We start from the raw sequence: 19,278 nt of genomic DNA on the forward strand, positions 1-19,278 counted from the left end.
ATCTTTACTGTTATTTGCTTTTGAATGTATATTCCATTACATTATTTTGTCGTACCCAACAGAAACATACTTTCTAAAGATACTTTGCTGCACCTTAAGGTGTTTGATACAAACTGCCCCAAGTGCATAGTAAACATGAACACACTCTTCATGCGTTGTCGACTTACAGTATCTTTGGTTTGGAATGTGGTAGTCACCCTTTGAGTCGGTGTGACAAATGGGCCTGTCATGCTCACGACTCTCTACACATACACGACTTATTAGCCCCAGGCAGGACTGAGTCCGGCATGTTATGACAAATTTTCCCCTTTTTCCTTTTATTTCTATGTTGTAGGACCATTCGGTGCAAGCCGGGCTAAGAAAGCTACGAGAGGTGTGCCTCGATCACAACATTCATGTATATCCCTTAAAGATGAGTCGCGCCCTGGACCGCCTGATCAAGGCAGGCACGCAGGCGAAACCCAACAAAAACATACTGTATTGTCCAAACATTACGTAGTATAGCTTAAAGATACCTTGCTGCACCTTAGGGTGTTTGATACAAAATGTCTAAGGTATAGTACAGTAAACATGAATACACTCTTCATGTCGTGTAGACTCAAACATCAAGATGTTCTCGAGATACATAGCAGGACTGGTCTAACCATTTTAAAGCTAAGGGTACAAACCGACGTACGTGCAACTGCGAGTGCGTGGTGTCTACGTGCCACAACTGGTGCTGGTAAACGAGCTGCTAACTTCAGCTCGGTCTTGCAGATGGGGCATTGTGGACGGTTATAATTGTTTAACTTAATTCAAGGTGAAATATGGTCAATGAGATCAGCCGTGTTGTATTTTATAAGGTCAAAAGTCACATAACAGCGTTTAACGGTTCATTTCTTATGGAATCCTATACTGGTCTTCCCATAACTGTTGTTAGGCATAATTTGGAAAGATGTAAATGTTTTGAAGAAATATTAGACAAGTAAGAGAGGACGTCCTAGTCACAACGAGGTGTGATTAGAGGATGTAGTGCCCCACCGTTATACACATGGTTTAGCGTTTCTGTGTTTGTTCTGATCAGAATAAATGCGTTACTGATAACCAAAGGCATCCATGAAGGAGGGCCTCGAGGAAATAAGTACCACATAATCGCCCCCCCCCCCTTCACGGAGATGTAAACAAACCGCCACTGATCATTAGAACAGAACCACTCACACTCACAGAACAGAGCAGAACCATCGCGACGATAATCACGCTTACCCAAAAGGATGACATGTCTCTTCCTCCTCCTGACATAACCTTAAACTAAGATGCCCCATCTCATGTTCTCCCTGGAGCGCCGAGCTTCCGATATTAAAGGCCCCGGCCACCCACGTCACCAAGCGGCAAGCGGGGAGATGGCACCCCGTGACCGGCATGGGCCCGACGAACACGTGTCCCGGCATAGGAAGTAACCCTTCAGATTGACGTAAACCCGACCTCACTATACTTCTGGGCCTCCAAAACGTTCATCGCTAGGTCGCTGCACGAAAACGTTGACGTATTGGAAAAATAGCTAGCAAAATAGGGCCAACGTCCGTGCCGAACCAGCACCTTGATTTGGTGCAGATTTCTGATGGGAGGGAGAGGCAGCAAGGCTATACATGTTGGTTTTAATAATGTAGTTTATTTGCAAGTTCTTGCCCGTGACTAATTGCAACAAGATGCATACAGTTGATTTAGTAAACATACATAAAATTATTTGGTATAGATAACAACGATGTCAATTGTAATCAAAGGAATATTCTATCAAAAATATTGACTGCAGTGAGCTACAATCTACGCATATGGGGTTTGACTTCTTTTTTGGGGGAAGAAGACGATGTACCCCACTTCTTCTATGATAAGTGGGTTATGTGACGTTAACAGCCTTATAGTTTTATTTCGTCGGTAAGCGTTTCGATGTCTTTGTGTGTTTTGCATACCTCTTCATCTTTCCTGGTCATTGAGAGGCATTTAGCAATAAAATGTATTTCGTCTTCCACCGGTTTTGCATTACAATGATTACAGGTTCTTTCGCCCACGGGTAGCTTTTTGTACTGCCCGCTCTCTATTTCAAGGGGGTGGGCGCTGATTCTAAGTTTGCATATGGACGATCTGACCTCGATATTACCAAGTGACGTTAAATAAGTTTCCATTGAGTATCCCTTCTTTAGTTTCTTAAAATATCTTAACCATTATCTATAGACGGTCTATAAGGAAATGTCTGTATGTACAATTGCTTTCTAACACAGGTTAGCTGTGACCACTGTACAATAGATTTATATATACACAAGTATAGCATTGAGCGTTTGTTTTTTATAGTGATTTTTAAAAAAAGAATATATTTTTATATGACAACACACCGCCATTTCTCAAACATGACCATTTAATCGGACTCAGGTATAGCATTGAATGTTGGTTCTTCTAAAGAGAATAAAACATTGTCATCAAGTGACAAGTCTGTGTATTTAAGTGTCATTCTTCCCTTGTATAGGAGTGAGATAGAGCCAGCTTAAGATTGACCGCCGCAACTTTTTCTGAGCACCTCCCGAGGGCTAGACAGCGGTTGTGGGGTGAGAATCAATACATAGAAAAATGATAACCTCTACGCCAAAACGGACACAACAAATGCTTGCTTGCACAACATGAAATCATCTGCTACACGGAATGGATCTAGGACAATCTCCTACGCACGACTCGAGTCTTGTTATATGCGAGAGTGGGTGAGGGGGGGGGGGGGTTCAGGGTGTGACCCTGCGTATCTCTTCGCACAATGCGCGAGTGGTTTGACCGTCTGGGGACCCGGGTTCTAGACGCATACAGACAGCGCCTGGCACGTCTGGGCCACATACCGAGCTTCTCAGTTAGATACCAAGAGAAGATCCCGTCATTAATTTGCACGGCGGCATCTTGCTCCAATCAGTTGCCGATGCCACCGATACAAAGTGGTACTGGCCTTATCAAAAGACAATACCGTTCAGGTCTGGTGAATGTCGTGACCCAGGCTGTTGTTATTATCGGCCATGGGTTTGAGAATCTTGATAATACGCACGCGTAGACCTGACGTAAATTTTAGGTTTAAGCACACGCCGGGCATATCAGGTGACATACAAAAAGAGATGTTATCGACAATGAACAGGTTAGCTTTGACCACTGTACAATAGATTTATATATACACAAGTATAGCATTGAGTGTTTGTTTTTTATAGTGATTTTTATACACAGAATATATTTCTTTATGACAACACACAGCCATTTCTCAAACATGACCATTTAATCGGACACAGGTATAGCATTGAATGTTGGTTCTTCTAAAGTGAATAAAACATTGTCATCAAGTGACATGTCTGTGTATTTAAGTGTCATTCTTCCCTTGTATAGGAGTGAGATAGCGCCAGCTTAAGACATGGTAGCTTACGAGGTAATAACTCATGTAACCCATACATTGTGGATTACGATAGGTACTCAGAAAGAAAATAAATACTCGTCAATTGCAATGTACGAGTGGTAACTAGTACGCAGTCGTGTTTGGGTTAATTTTGAGGTCTTGCTAGATCATTCTACCTATGTACTATGTATATCTTATTTCCCCACAATAGTTACAGCGTGTCACAATATAGACTAGTTCTTTTTGTTAAAATGGCAATATATTCGTGTGTGATTGATACAACACATGTTGGTGTGTATCTGCATACAAGATGAAAGGGCAAAGTCCTTTATTTTTGTATCTAATTAGAGTAGTATAAACCTCGGAGATGCAATGTCTAGTCACATTTTGGAAAAAGAAATAAGAGGTCAATATAACCAGGACTGTTCCCGGAGATACTGAATTTAACATCGCCCAGTATATGATGCATGATCAAAAATATCAACTAAACTACCCGATAAGCGCACCTCAGAGAAGACGGTACAAGATATATCTATTGTTTTACGCTTCGTCAATAAACAGGAAACATTGTAGCCGTTAAAACTTACTACTAATTTTTAAGGTAGGCATGAAAAGTTCCGGGTTATAATGTTCTGATTCGCTGCTATTGCATTTAGCGTTGTTAGGTTGCAATATACCCATCGTAAAATAGATCCTTTTTGGTTACATTTCAATCCCCGTTTTGAATGCTGTGACTATATCGTCCCCGCTTGGATAGTTAAAACAAACAAATCGGGCGGTCCCTGGCCGTCGTCTGGACATCGTCTTGGGATTGGTCACCGTGCTGACGTCAGTCTGTAAACATTGACAAATAGGAACTGCACACGTACATTTTCCAACCAATGGCAGCCCTCAGAATAGCGTCAGTTTGCTTCCCAATAAAGATCGATCACTGACTATCTAGTCAGGCGGAGATGGCGCGGCGGACAAGGTCGGCCGAGTTAGACGCGGCGCTTCAACTGGACAGTGAACATGCACAAGCGACTCAATTTCGGTGAGAGTACCTTGCTAATGATAGCATGTATTATGCCACGTCACAATACGTCACAAGTTGTTAAGAGTGACTAGAGCTAAATAAACCGAGAGCGTTACGATGTGAATCGTACCAGGTGGATTTTGGGACTGTGTGCTTGGGTTGAGTAACACTGCCAACCTTAATCTCGTGGACCCAAATCTTACCCCAAACCGCCCGAGACCTTGGTCTTCAAAAAGTCCGCCAACATCACGTTTCGGCAAGATAAAATATGAGTCCCATATTAACGGCATTATAGTTTTGGCATTTTTACAGCGTATTGTTGTGTAGGAATTAGTCTTCATCTGTGACCTTGTTTCGCCAGAGTTTTTTGATTTTGTTTAGAGAATATCTTTCAACGTGGAAACTTCTTGGCAGTTTGTTACTCATACCACATGTTGTTTACGGCACAACCAGGCACAACCCTTTTGTTTTTGATCGGCCGAAGATATCAGAGCTCCATGAGGCCCTCCTGTGGAATTCCATTCGCCACCTTGCCGCCGCCGAACAACAAACGCTTCTGTTTCTCGTGGTCATATTCATCTGTTTCCCGTGGTCTTAAAGTGAAAGATACGATTTGTTACCGGGGTCCCCGTTCTCAATCATCTTTTACTCTGCGTTTCACTCACCCTTTATCGTCTGTGGACTAGTACAGTCAAGCACGTATCCACAGTTCTATAGCAATACTGCTGAGCACGAGTCGTCAATTAACCGACGATTGCCGGAACTGCCATACTCCCATCCGTCCTCCGATCGCCCGCCGTCTTATCACTCTGACTGTAGCCAAAACGGTACCGGTAATCTGATCACCCATTGTCCTCCAAGCAGTTTAATAGCGGTGAGCGTACATGTGACTTATTTCATTCTGTCTTATTACAGGCAGGTGATGATATAGCCGTTGTATACAGGATGCTTTTCCAATCACCTTTACCACCCTTCCACACGTAGAAGTTGGATATCTCTTGCAAATGCAGCCGTTTTACTTGTATGATGGACGAAATATTCTGTATACTGGTTTACGCAACCCGACGTAACAGTGTACTGCATGTTAGACCCGATAGCCGTCGCTTGTGGCTTTTAAGCCGACATGTATATTGATATTGTGATGTGCCTTCGATCATGCGAAGCCAAGCCGAGAAAGAATATTTTGTGTCATTATTTCTTATTCACGGTGGTACAATTTATTTCTGAAACTTCTTTAATGATTCAAAACTCGGGCTACACCAAAAGGTAAATGATAATGCACTTTTGTGCCCTTTGGTTATAAGAGAAATAGACCTCATCGGTCAAAGTAACAGCACGTTAGCATCACGAGTATTGTTGTCTGGCTGCACAAGCGTTATCGCCGGTGCAATGAGACGAGTGGGAAAAGTCTTCGCCATGCATTCGGTACGTCGTAAGTTCGATCCCCGGCCAATATAGTATGACGTGTTAAATGGTCGTGCTAATTTCTCAGCTTAGCACTCAGCATTCGGGAAAGAGTATGTAATTTGAACACACACCACAGCCAGTGTCCTGGCCCCCTACTGTAGTAATTGCATTTGTTTGGCCCAGGGTTACTCCAAGAACATGGGCGCCGCCCTATGCACCATGGAGCGGGAAGGACTTTGACTTGACATGACAATATAAGCGCTGTAATTCAATATGTATGACTTTTGCTATAAATTATATCTGAATTACTTTGATGCCTTACATCACTACCGACGGCCTGTAACTAACAGAAAACAACACTTTACCGATCCAGACATACAAAAGTTGCTTAGTTAGTATCACTATTGCAAAAATACTTCATATCAATCCTTTCTCACAATCTGTCCCCACAGGTGAACGCCGGCATGACTACCCCCAGGTTACAGGAAGAATCGACTGACAAGTACACCCCTTTGTCGCAATGGTTTGGTAACCAAATGAACATCACAACAATAAGAAAAAAAGGGATTCAAGCGTCACACAACCATACAAAATGAAATAACAGAAAGATATGAAATAAAAACCTTCAAACGAAACAAAACAATCCTCATACATACACGACATCATTACGCCGAATGGTCAAGCAAAAAATATAACTGACCCACAATTCTACCCTAACGATACATAATATCGGGTATTTTGTTAAAAAATGTAATGTGATGTATACTTGATGGTGAAACGAGTATTAAAACAAGAAATCCTGGTTTATAACATCGGTCACGTCATCTTATTATACGCCATACACAAAGCAGACTAAAGTCACACACAAAAACAAATTCCCTAGGGAATACCCGTAGAAAATACCCGTAGAAAAAAATACCCGTAGAAAAATTCCTCGCATGCCTGCGGAATTCCTAGAATTCCTGTCAAACGGTCGCACACTATAAACATTAGGCTCGCCCCTGAGGCGTCGCCAAAAATGAGGCCTCCAGAAGGCTTGGTAAAAATGCTCTGCTCATGTCCGCACGGACATCTCCGTGCCTGTGTTGGCGGCGTGGTACTGTGGCGTTTGGGGACCGCACCGGATAAACAACATAACGGCAACACCGATGACGACAAGCACAAGCCCTAACGCAATGCCAACTCCCATCCCGATCGCACCCGGAGACAGGCCTTCTGATTGCCGATCTTTGCACTCTCCCAGGTCGCTCCCTCCATCTGTCCCAACAAGGGAGGTAGAATGGTTATTAATGAAATACATTTTATTAGTCAGTGTCCTAACAATGAGGTTGAAAGAAACAGATTATTACAAACAGTCGCTACAATTTCACCGAGCTTTTACAATCTAGGACATCACCGAAAGACTATGCTTTTACTGAAATCACAAAACCCACTCATTTTGCAATGTGTGGGACAGTTCATTAACCACCACTTTCTGAGAAGAAGCCAAATCCAATAATAGGTGCACCTTCACTTGATTAGACATTAGTGTCATGTATTATTTTGTCTTCTCTGTGAATGTTAACGTTCACGCAATTAGCCTTCGAGCACGATTTTGCAAATAAGTAAATAAAAGTATCATTTGCATGGAATACGAGGGACGACACCGACGTCCAACCACGTTTTACCGTTGCTCACATCTAAGCTGAACAGTTTGGTCAGTTATAATCCAGAGGACAGCCTGGAAGTCCTATGAATCAAACTTTTAACTGCAGTGTAAGCCTACGGTACATCGTTTGCAATGTTATAGATATGACCAAAGAAATCAGATACAATGTTACAGCAGTGGCTTCTCCTCTTCTGACCACAAGCGAAGTGCGCATGTTCGGCAGAGATGTCGTTGTTGGGGAAATAAATGAATTTACATGTACCGAACTTGGCGGACATCCGGGTACCCTGCATGCATGTCGGATATCCAACAAAGAGCGCCAAATTTTATCATAAGAAGCAGACGTCGTACCTCCTTTAGGAAGCTCCTCGTAGTTGTAACCTAACTTCGTAGACGGTTTGAACATGTCTTCGTGGCTGTATGGCGGGAAGGTGGGCACGATGTGCTCTTTGAGGTTGTGGCCGGGAGGGGCACCTTTCGTAGGCCAATCCGAGCCACTCGGTCTGGGTAAATGTTTATAGAGACACACTTTCAGCTAGCCTTCATGGCCGGCGGTTTAAGGTCGGCCGTCAAATGATATTGCCAATAGAAGCCACCGGAAATCAGGACGCATAAATTAGCAAAGAATGATTGACGTGCAAGTAGTCGATCTTACACGGAAAAGTAAATCAAGCTACCAAACATATATCATTGCCAAAATACACAATAACCCTCCCCCTGTGCCCGAAAACGAATTGGAAACTTTAGCTAGGACGAGGACACCCACTCGTATAGACGAATCCACGCCTCGAACAACCGGTCGACGTTGCAGTGGTGTAGGAAGAACATGGGGTCGTTCGGTGCGGAGGGGACGTGAGACATCGTGCCGTTCAGGTAAATGTGCACTTGGTTGTGCATGCTGCGAGTTCCAGGGACCAGTGTACCGTCCGCGTGTATTCTGCGCATGGAGGGAAACTTATAATTGATCGACATTATATAATAGCGACATGACATAGATGGGCAGACAGTGACAGAATAGTCCAAGTTCTAATGTCAGACCCGTGTGGTCGGCCAGTAAACTTCAAGCAGAGTCAGATATGGTCCGATTCAGTGTCTGTGGTGTTGGGCGACGCCTCAGGGGCGAGCCTAATACAAATGTAGTATAGTTTGCGACCATTTGACAAGAATTCCCAAAATCTCGGGAATTTTTCTACAGGCATGTGTAGTTGCATCATCCCGTTAGAGGGGAATAACTCGTGAATGGACTGACGGATCTTCATGATGTTTGCACTGTAGATAGCTTTAGAGATACCCTACATAATTAGATACTAATCATGCAAATCAGGGGCTAAGTTTCATAATTAATGAAGACAGTTTATAAATACACGTGTGGTATTTCATGTTAGCATTCTCAAAAACATGCCATATGTAACTCAAAAAGAGAAAAATATTAGGCTTACTGCTAAGGATATATCCGATTGGCAAACATTCTCGAAATTTCACAGTCATTCGTCCGCACGTGCGCAATTACACCATCCCTTTGAAAGGGAATAACTCGGGAAGGGGTTGACGAATCATCGTGATTTTTATATGTAGATGACTTTGGAGGTGTCTTCCACAAATAAGGGCTATCAATGCAAACCAGAGGCTAACTTGCATAATTAATGAGCACAGTTTATCAGGCCACAGTATTTCATTACTACTAGGGAACTTAAACATGACATATGTAACTAGAAAAGGGAAATATTGGTAGACATCAATTATTCCTTTATTCCTTTATTCCGATACCCTTTAGCCCTATTTAGGGCTAGTCTACCAGGGTTCATATGAAACAATGAAACATACATAAACAAACGAAAATATATACACAAACATACATGTATATATACAAGCAGATAATAATAGATACACAATCATAAAAAAAAACTATTGGCTTGAGAAGACTTGATACATTGCCTTTTTAAAGCGTGAGATGTTGGGCAGGGATTTGATGTAAGGTGGTAGGTCATTCCAAAGACTGATGGCACGGTAGAGAAAAGTTCGCTTTTTTGAGTTTGTTTTTGGCTTAGGGAGTTTAAAACTGAAGGAGTTGGATAATCTAGTAGAATATGTGTGGGTAGAATGGACAGGGACGATGGAGCTGTAAATGTTATGGGGCTCCTTACTGACAAGTATTCTGAAAAACATAGTCAATGTGCTGATGGCGAATCTTTCTCGTACCATGGGCCAACCCAAGTCTGAATGCATTTGCTTATTATGCTTATTATTATATATTATATATATATGCTTATTATATATATTATTATAATTGCTTATTATAATTATACAAATTATTACCTAATTTACATGACTAATGAGAAACTGTTATTATAGTGTTAAATGACGAAAATTAAATTCTTGCGACATTTGATAGTAACATGTACGTTAAGTTGAACATGCGGACGTAAGTAATGCAAATTAGGTTCTCATTTACATAATTTATGAGAATAAATCAAAACCCGTTATCAACTACGACGACAAGAATTATCACGATGTGAGTGGAGCTTGCGAATGCACATAGACTGACGGAGCGTGCTAGTACAATTAAAAGGCGACGACCATTCTGAAAGGCGACGACCGTTTGGGAGACAGAAATTACCTTCCGGTGGTCATTATTTAGTTATTTTGGCTCGGGTTCAATTGATACACTTTTTTTCGGTTTTATTTCGTTAATTGTTTAGCAATTATCACGATACTGCTGTAACGGATCCGTTACATTTGTAATTGAAATGTTGCTTTATACGTATTTTTGCTTTAAGCCCCCCCCCCCCCCAAGTTAAGAAACGCTTGCATATGATATAGACCGGTCAGCGATATGTCGATGAGAAACCGTTAGAATAAGTCTGCTGTAAAGATGAACACATTTGGCGAAGCTATGAGGTCACGGAGTTTTGCTTATTATCCCCGCCCAAATGCACATCACGCCGAGACAAAGACCTCGCAGGTAGATAAACCCCAGGAGCAAAGACGAGACAAAACTACTGCGTGTGACGAAAATATTTGAAAGCAAAATGAGTCTAATAATTACATTGGTTGTGTCTTCTTGATATTGATAATGTTTAATGTTGAGGCAAAGGCTTAGAAGAAGAGAAGGAAAAAGAAAAGGAGTTGCTACAAGGCCGGGGTGAAGTCTTCAGACAGATACACTCACCAGGACTTGACGACCAAATAACGACATTTCACTGAATATTTCATTCACCGAGGCCTTCTTAACATGCCGCTATGACACGTAACGGTTACCATCTAAGATGCTGGTTCTATATTGCGAACTGTTGAAGGTTCGATTTACGACACCCCATACCAGCACGTACTTATCTCCCTCAAAAGAACCCTCAGGCATGTTGACCTTTGAACCAGTCTGCACGCGTACGGCTTAGTGACATCGTACAGAACAAAATTAATGTTGATAAAAAAAGTACAAACTAGAGTTCAAAAACCTCATACCTCCATGAAATCAAGTGTTTTTATAAAGTTTGTTAAGTTACAAAGCTACATTTTTTGTATTGTTCAAATCTTACGTAGTGCAGTTTTAAATGTTACAGGGCTCAAATCCGCCCCACCTTGTCCTAGCGTCAAAAGCTATCTGCCACCCCAACGGACCATATCATGTCCGGGACAAGAGATACGTTGAAACATTGCTACGAGGGAATATTCTCATAGAGTATGCAAATAGATCCTATTTTGCATAATTTTTATTTTATTTTGTTCATCTTTGTCGAATCTGAAAATCCGTTGGTGCTTTCTTGAGTTATCCTCATCTGAAATTTTTGACAAAGATGCCCCTGCTATTCCAAAACTAGCCGCCAGGGGGCCCAAACTTACGTCAAGTTCTTTCTGAGCACAAGAGGCATCTGCCAAATTTCGTGACCATAGCTTGTTCAAAACACGAGATATCAAGACTTGAGTACTGCTGCAGAGCCGCTAAGGGGCCCAAATCTAATCATTTCCAGCTTTGTTCACACCCTACCAACACACCAAGCATGAAACCAATCCACCCAGTTGTTCTTAAGTTATCTTGTTGACACACAGACAAACACTAGTGAATGATATAACCTCCATGATTATTTCATGAAGGGAATGATTCTGCTCACATGTCTTCCCGGGACTTGCCGGTGCTGGTGTTGGCATATCCCTCCAGCAGGTTCCGGAAGCTGCAGTTGGAGTTCCTGTTGTAAGGACGCGTGTCGAACGCAGCGAAACGAAGGGCGAAGTCCACCTCCGTCACCAGGGGCAGGTGATTCATTGACTCTCCGAATCTGTCCAGGTCGGCTTGCCCTGGGTTTCTATTCAGCTTTCCTAGCACTTCGGTCACATCACACGGTTTGGTGTGGTTCCTGCGGATTTCCTCGTCGAACGAAGATAGGTTAGCGCAGATGATCCCCCAGCTGGCGAAGACAGACCCTGAGTCCAGGTTGCCGTCCGTATCGTTGGCACCGACGTACTCGTTGGTGCAGATGTCGCACTGGTTGTCCTCCGCTGCGCTCCAATCCCAGTACGGCAAGGTCCAGTCGGGGTCGTTGTTGACAACCTGCACAGCCCGCTCAAACTCCAGCAGGTACGCGCGGTGCCAAGTGGTAAAAGCGGGACCCTTGTGCGCAAAGTCCAGGGAACAGTTCGCCTCCGTCTTACAGATACCTGTTAGATTTGAAAAATGAAGTTTGTACTCTGAAATAAGGAATGCTATATATATAAACTATGTATATTTTTTATGTTTTAAGAAGAGAGAAGAAGCATGTAAACTGTTATGATACATGTATAACTTTTCGTTCACTACCTTTTATATCAAACTGGCTGCATTTAGCCCCAATGGGGCATGAATATGTAATGAATTTCATTGTCATTGTCAAAAAAACAAAAACTTCATTGTCATTATACCCGTTATATGTGAAATCAATTTATACTGCTCTTCTCTAATCCTCAGTTAGTCCACACTGGCTTGATTTTACAGACGACATCTTCTGGTGCGCAAAAAATAAAAGATTCATGAATTTTTAGATCCAAGTGAAATGAAGTGAACTGCCCAACCCTAACCAACCCTTGCCCATCCAGCCACGCCCCACATAAATGGCATACCAGCCCATGATGATGCCACCTAGCTTGGGAGGGGCGTACTGCCTATTATAGGCTTCCCAGGCACCACGGTGAGATGCCACCTCGGCATTGTAGCAAATCTTTGTCTGTAGCTCCGAGAATGATAGTGTAACTCAGTGCAATGCGAGCTTGATCAGTTTGTATGATGAAAATAGTAAAACAAATGAATCATTATCAATACCTGTAATGAAGGGCGGCATAGTTGCGCGGCTGGCGTAGTAGTGCATCGCCACGAAGAAGTCCCACACAGATTGGTTGGCGAAGTCTTCCCTTCCCCTGATGTTCTCTTTGAACTCCAGAGCGTAGACGTAATTGCTGGTAGTGTTCTTCGCGCGGTCAAAGTAGCGCTGGAGCGTATCTTTCTCTTCATCGCTAAGGTCCCGAATGTTCCTGCGCATAGCTGGCGGCTGTGTGATATTGCAGTCCGGCCCACGGTATCCCCAGGTACACCTTGTGCAGTCGTGCCCGGAGAAGTTGCCCTCACACTGGCAGGTCCTATTAAAGAACACGTGCGGCCAGTGGCGCCGGTCGTCCACTTGGTACGCTTCCTTCCAATCGGGGTCTTCCTTGGTGGTGTCGGGGGTGTCGGCGCATTGGCCCCGCCCAAGCCCACCGCACGGCTCGGTGAAGCCTACCGGAGTGGGACAGCACTCCTTACTCTCCAATGACGCATCGTTGGTGCACACCCGCGGAAACTGTGCGTCACCGCGGGGGGAAAATCCAACCATCACGATCAGCAGGCCAAATGCTTTCATGGTGGACCCCCGAAAGGCACCGACTCAGTGCACGTCTATCGTGGACTGATCCCAAGGAGAAGACAACAGAGACCGACGCGTTTACGGTGATCCAGGCCACGCTTTTACATAGCTTAAGGGTAGGGATGGTCTTAGACTGTAATTAGTGCTTACAGTATTTTTACATGCCTTTCTGGAATTAAGTTTCTAAATCATTTCGATAGTTGTTTTCTATAATCCTACAACCTGTCATTGAAAAGGAAAAAAAATATCGGAAAAGTCATTTTGATTGAAACCACACTTTTGTGATAAATGCGGAGCGTTGAATAACACGCAACAAGTTATCTATTTCGTTAGGCTACTATCGGTGCACGTGCAACGAACCTGTTCAACGAGTGAGAACAACCGTCAGCCTGTACGTGACAATATTACAGATGAGTTAGTTCTGTTAGATGGTCGACTGTCATCCTATGTAGACGAAACTCATGATTAACACCGTCATTCATGTGGATGACAACTGTGGATAACCTTTCAACCATACAGCATTCCCTCAAATAAGCGGTTAGAATCAAGTCTCTCGATGAAACTTAATTGACTTTCTGTCCACTTGGAAATCGTTCAATTATCAAACTCCGCACTGAAGGTACGGATAAACAGTATAGGTAGAGAGTTCATAGCTAGTTAGTAATATGAGCAGTGACAAAACAACAGCCAACTGTCTAGACGGGTCTAGTGCTCTGTCATTAGAGGGCAGTTTAACCGCTGAGAAACGCTCATACAAGTGTCAACTGTAACGCATCACCTTCATCATATGACTCAGAAAGCGGGCTTTACAATTCATGCGAACACCGGCCGAATTTGTAGATCATCGCCCGAGCATCGGCTGTACTTTTCGCTGAAAGTCTGCCCCTTCACAAATTGGACGGGGCTCGGGCGACGTCTATCCAACACTAGCAGTATATATCCCCCATGAGATGGTAGACGAACATATCAAGTTGCCACAGCCGAAGCGGGACAGAATTTCAAAAATGCCCTGATGGTGTTTACAACTTGACTGGCTGAGCACTTGTCAGAGCGGATGTTACGTTTTTAATTGCAAAAGTTGTTCCTCGTAATCTTGTGCATAAATTTAAACTTACGTCAACAAATGAACAATAACAAGTCATATAAAAGCGCAAGTACGATTTGGAAGAAGGTACTTTAGCATGTACCCCTGCTTACTAATACTTCTTTATTGTATCGGTACCGGTACTGACAACTTAATGTCAACTTTAGGTCCGATATTGAGTGTTTAATAGGCTAACCAAAAATGTACAAACTTGGGCCCTTAGGAAGAATGTCGTCATAGCTTCTACGGTTTACACATGGCTTTGCGGTATGTCCATATCCTTGGTTCCTACTTTGCAGACTACTCTGTTGTGCGTTGTGGAAAACGTCTATTTGGTTAAAACTGTACTTATCTTGTTGCTGTTGAAACTACTGTTGTGATAAACACCACGAAACATGTTTTCTATCTAATCAAGCCAACATTGATGCAAAGAACCTGTTCAACGTGTTAGAACAGCCCTCACTCGGAACGTGACAATTTTACATGTGTTTCAGTTTTACTACGTAACACATCTAATTTATCAACACCGTCATACTTCAAGCGATACTTTTTCACCCGATTTTCTTTACTTTACCCTTGTGAGGGTTTCACTAAGGAGTACTTCCCATGTAATGCTTCTTGCCCGATGATTATATGTATATACAACATTAAGAAATTGACATACAGGACCAGGAAACGGCGGCGAAACACCTCTTTACTTTGGATATTCCGCATTTGCATGAGCTTTCTGTCCTGTTGAAGTTGCTTCCCATGTTTTGAAGCAATTTGAGCCCATGTGGCTTGAATTTGTGGGCGAGCCACTAAAGTCTACAGTAACTCAGCTTGAGTTATGTTCTTGTAGGGCGTGTTTTTGACAGTTTCAACAATCGGGGTAACCGCAGGGGTCAAAATCCGTCGCATGACCCTTGGACAGAATATGTGTGGTGATAGACATGATAATTGTCACCTTTACTAAGGCAAAAGGCGGCAATTCGTCGTGGGACGTCATGTGATTTCGACGTCACAGCACTTTCAAGCAGGCTGTGATAGAGCCTGTGTTTACACAATCTCTCGCTAGCTGGGGTTAATGGCCCCTCCCCGAAGGCGGAGGTAACTGTAAGGCTGGCCGCTAGGAGCGCGATTTTAGTCAGGCAAGCTGTGATGGAACCTGCCTTTGACAAGGATCTATGACAGCCGAATTGTGTACAACATATGCACTACTAATAACGGACGCTATCAGTTCTCGATCGCACGACGACCATGACAGAGCCATTACGGTACCATGGACCCTAATGCCAGAGGCATTTCCCGCCTCAAACGGTCACAAATATGAACGAAATTAGAAATAAAAAGATTTTCTGACATCTTTTTCTCAAACATGCGCGCAGCGGGCAAAGCTCTCAGTGGAACAACATGTACAGTACAGAACACGCCTTGATGCCGTATGCTGTGTACTTACAAATAGGTAAAGCATCTGGTGTCCCAAATAAAGGTCCACTCTCACTACACTCGCGTCACGCTTGCGTCGCTGCGAGGTTCGACAACGCAGACGTAACCCCACGGAAGCTAGAGGTGATGCGAGCGAACCTAGAGGTGACACAAGCAAGCGCAACGGTTTTTTGAAAGTTAAAAAATAACGCAAGTGGCAAGATGCCCCAACAATAACACAACAGTGACCCAACAGTGACACAACAGTGACACAACAGTGACCCAAGAGTGACACAACAGTGACGCCAACATGCCTTCAACGGTACGAGGGCGGTTCAAAAAGTAATGCCACTGGTTTTATAACAGGCTCATGTTTTCATCGAATTAGTTGAAATTTGGCACAAATGTACAGGACTATATCCTCTTGAGATTGAGATATCTCAATTTGTGGTTCAGATTTTTATGAGCAACTGAGATGACTTTAAGGTGACCATAACCTTGAAAGCTTGTCAGGAGATCAGTTCCTCTAGATCTTACCATTTTAAAACTATTGTAGGAAGTTGAAATTTATCCTGTATGATAACAAATGTCTCTATAGATTACATGTCAAATTTAATGTTTGAACTCGCAATGGTTCATCTTTTACAGCCACTAGAATGGAGCGAGTTGCTATATTACAGACAGTTTGATAAAAAGCTAAATACGTGATTTGTTGAATAAAGGTTTTTGTAGACTGCTTTTCCATTAGCCAATCATTAACTGTTTCAACATCAAGAAGTGTGCTAAGTTTGATTTATCTCAGTTAATAAAAAAATGGAAACTTTAAGCAGCCCACCCCTAACCCTCTGCTAATTACGACCCTGACGACCTTACTTCACACCAGGAACGGAAAAATAATAAGTGATTGTATTTCAAAGATGAAAATAGGCATGTGGCTTATAGAGAAATGCAACTTGATACATGTGCAATTTTAGTTTCTTACAATAGCTACAATTCATTTAGAGACATTATCAATTGCACGTTAATTGACCCTCTAATTTCTTTCGACGGGATAACAAGGGTGTGGTCATTTTGAACTCAACTCAGTCACTCATAAAAATCTTAACAACAAATAGAGATATCTCAATCTCAAGAGGATACATTCTTTTACTTTTGTGCAAAATGTCAACTTATTCGATGAAAACATGAGCCTGTTATAAAACCAGTGGCATTACTTTTTGAACCGCCCTCGTATCAAGGTTATTTTTTGTCTATTTTGCACCAAGTATCAAAAGTAAACATCCTTTTATTACTGAATATCTATTTTGGATACATTTTGGATATCATTTTACAGCGGTTTTTGATTCAGTTACAACAGTGAGATTTCCACAAAACGTAACTTGTATCCGTATTCAGACTAACTTAAAAATGTATTTTGTTCTATTTGATGGAAAATAGGCCAGAATTATATCTACCCCTATGTTGGATGATAACGTTTGCTTTTGAGTTTGCGATACAAGCAATGTAATCATCGCTGGTAGCCTGCCGCAGATAGAACACTAAACTTGCAGGCAGTCGGACCCATAAGCCATGTTTTTCCCTGCCTTTTTACAAGTATGATAGACTTAGACATTAATAGTTTGGCAGGCCATCCGCCGACAGTGAAAATACTCCACGTCATAAAAAAACGTATGAAATATCAAACTTTTTCATTTGTGAAATTTGGAAATCGTTCAATAAACCTATAAACATACACCATTACACATACTTGGTGCAAACCACATTCATATTTAAGCGATCGAGTCAAATCTGGTATGTGGTTCGTGTCCATTCATTTGGATCACTCCTTTTACTGTAAAAGTCTTTCAATGTTATTATATAACATATGTAACATATTATGCATCATCACAGGGGAAATTATTTCATTATAAATGTCATTTTGAGGCATTTTCATCATTTGACACTGATTTTTCATAAATCGACAACGCTGCGACTTCCAATAACCTGTTCATTTAGTCTAGAAACACAACAGTGACGCAAGTGTGAGCGCAACAGAAAATCGGCGAAAATAACACAACAGTGACACAGTGAATGAACCCCGCAGCGACGCAAGCATGACGCGAGTGTAGTGAGAATGGACCTTTAGGCCAAAAACTAAGATTAAGTATTGACGTGAACGTGACTTCAACGCTCCGACATGTAAACATCGTTGAACTGCTGAAACTGAAAATCCATCTTCAAGAGAAACACACTCACCTGTTCCACGGAGCAGCCTCTTGCAAACTGACTGGGTACAAGCCAGAGGGAACGTTACGTTTTTAACTTCAAAAGTTGTTTTTCGTCACCTCGTGCCAACAAGTTAAGAAATTTAAACTTTTGTCAATACCTACAAAGTTTTGTGAAACCCCAATTTGAAATTTGGAAAAGGTCACCCTTGCTTTAACTTCTTTAGGTTATGCCTTTCGTATCGGTACTGGCAAAACAGTGTCAAACCCGTTTGTTAAAATCCTGTGTCAGAACAATCACAAATGTACAAACTTAAGAAGATTGTCGTTAATGTTCTCTCTGTTTTGGCATGGCTTTCTGTTATTAAGTTTCCTACATTGTAGACTACTCTACAACACGTTATAGAAAAGAAGAAAAAAAAAGGAACTGAAAAAGCGTCTGATTCTAACAAATTTTCCTCGCAAATGTGGAGGGTTGAAGAACACGAAACAAGTTATATATTTAGTTAAGCTGCCATCGGTGCACTTGCAATGAACCTGTTCAACGAGTAAGAACAACCGTCGGCCCGTGCGTGACAATATTACAGATGGGTTGTTTGACTATAAAGTCGACTGCAATTATGTGCAGACGATGGTCATGATCAGCGCCCTCGCATTTGGGGATGACGATTTTGGATAATTTTACGTGGGAGAAATACCAGAACAATGCAAACCCTCCTCCCCAGACAGCGGTTAAAATCAACAAGTCTTTCGTTGACCTTAACGCACCACCTTCGTCATATGACTCGTTGTGAACTTTTGCATGTGATACGTATGACAGTGTGGAAATCGTTTATGTTACTTTTTACGTTTTACTTGTTGTAAATAGGCGTCCTTCCATGGAGTCATGCAAAGATTCGGGCGTGCCATGTTATTATTGTCAACGGTGACCTCTAAATCGAAGATGGCGGAAAGTTTGCGGAGATAGTAAATATATTGAAGGATTTATTTGTATCACAGGTCAAATGTGACGACGGGCCTATGCTTGCTCTTCTACCTCATTGGAGACAACACAATACTGTATATCTTGGCATATTCGCGGTGGGTTTATTTTCGCGGTGACGCAATTTCGCGGTGTCAAGGCACCGCCAGAATGTGTTATTGATATCTTTTATTCTGCAGTTTCAACTGTAAACGTTAACACCGCAAAAAAAATTTCCCCTCCTACCGCGAAAATAAAGGAATTTACAGTAATAATTCATCAATAAAACAAATG

At 42.3% G+C, this 19,278-nt stretch overlaps 1 protein-coding gene across 1 annotated transcript; it reads right to left on the bottom strand.

Moving 5' to 3' along the window:
• Positions 1 to 11,566: 11,566 nt before the first annotated feature.
• Positions 11,567 to 13,325, bottom strand: LOC118403552 (tyrosinase-like). Its single transcript, XM_035802286.1, has 2 exons — positions 12,752 to 13,325; positions 11,567 to 12,114 (listed from the first exon to the last, which is right to left on the bottom strand). The coding sequence occupies exons 1-2, from the start codon at positions 13,323 to 13,325 to the stop codon at positions 11,567 to 11,569; spliced, it is 1,122 nt and encodes a 373-aa protein (XP_035658179.1).
• Between the last annotated feature and the right edge of the window lie 5,953 nt (positions 13,326 to 19,278).

This window comes from Branchiostoma floridae, chromosome 16, assembly GCF_000003815.2.
Source record: "Branchiostoma floridae strain S238N-H82 chromosome 16, Bfl_VNyyK, whole genome shotgun sequence".
In the NCBI taxonomy this organism is placed as follows: domain Eukaryota; kingdom Metazoa; phylum Chordata; class Leptocardii; order Amphioxiformes; family Branchiostomatidae; genus Branchiostoma; species Branchiostoma floridae.

Excerpts from the sequence above, each read along its gene's own strand:
- LOC118403552 (XM_035802286.1), bottom strand. The coding sequence starts at position 13,325 with ATGAAAGCATTTGGCCTGCTGATCGTGATGGTTGGATTTTCCCCCCGC. Across the intron at positions 12,115-12,751 it reads TATGCCGCCCTTCATTACAG|GTATCTGTAAGACGGAGGCG; the intron begins GTATTGATAATG and ends CAAATCTAACAG.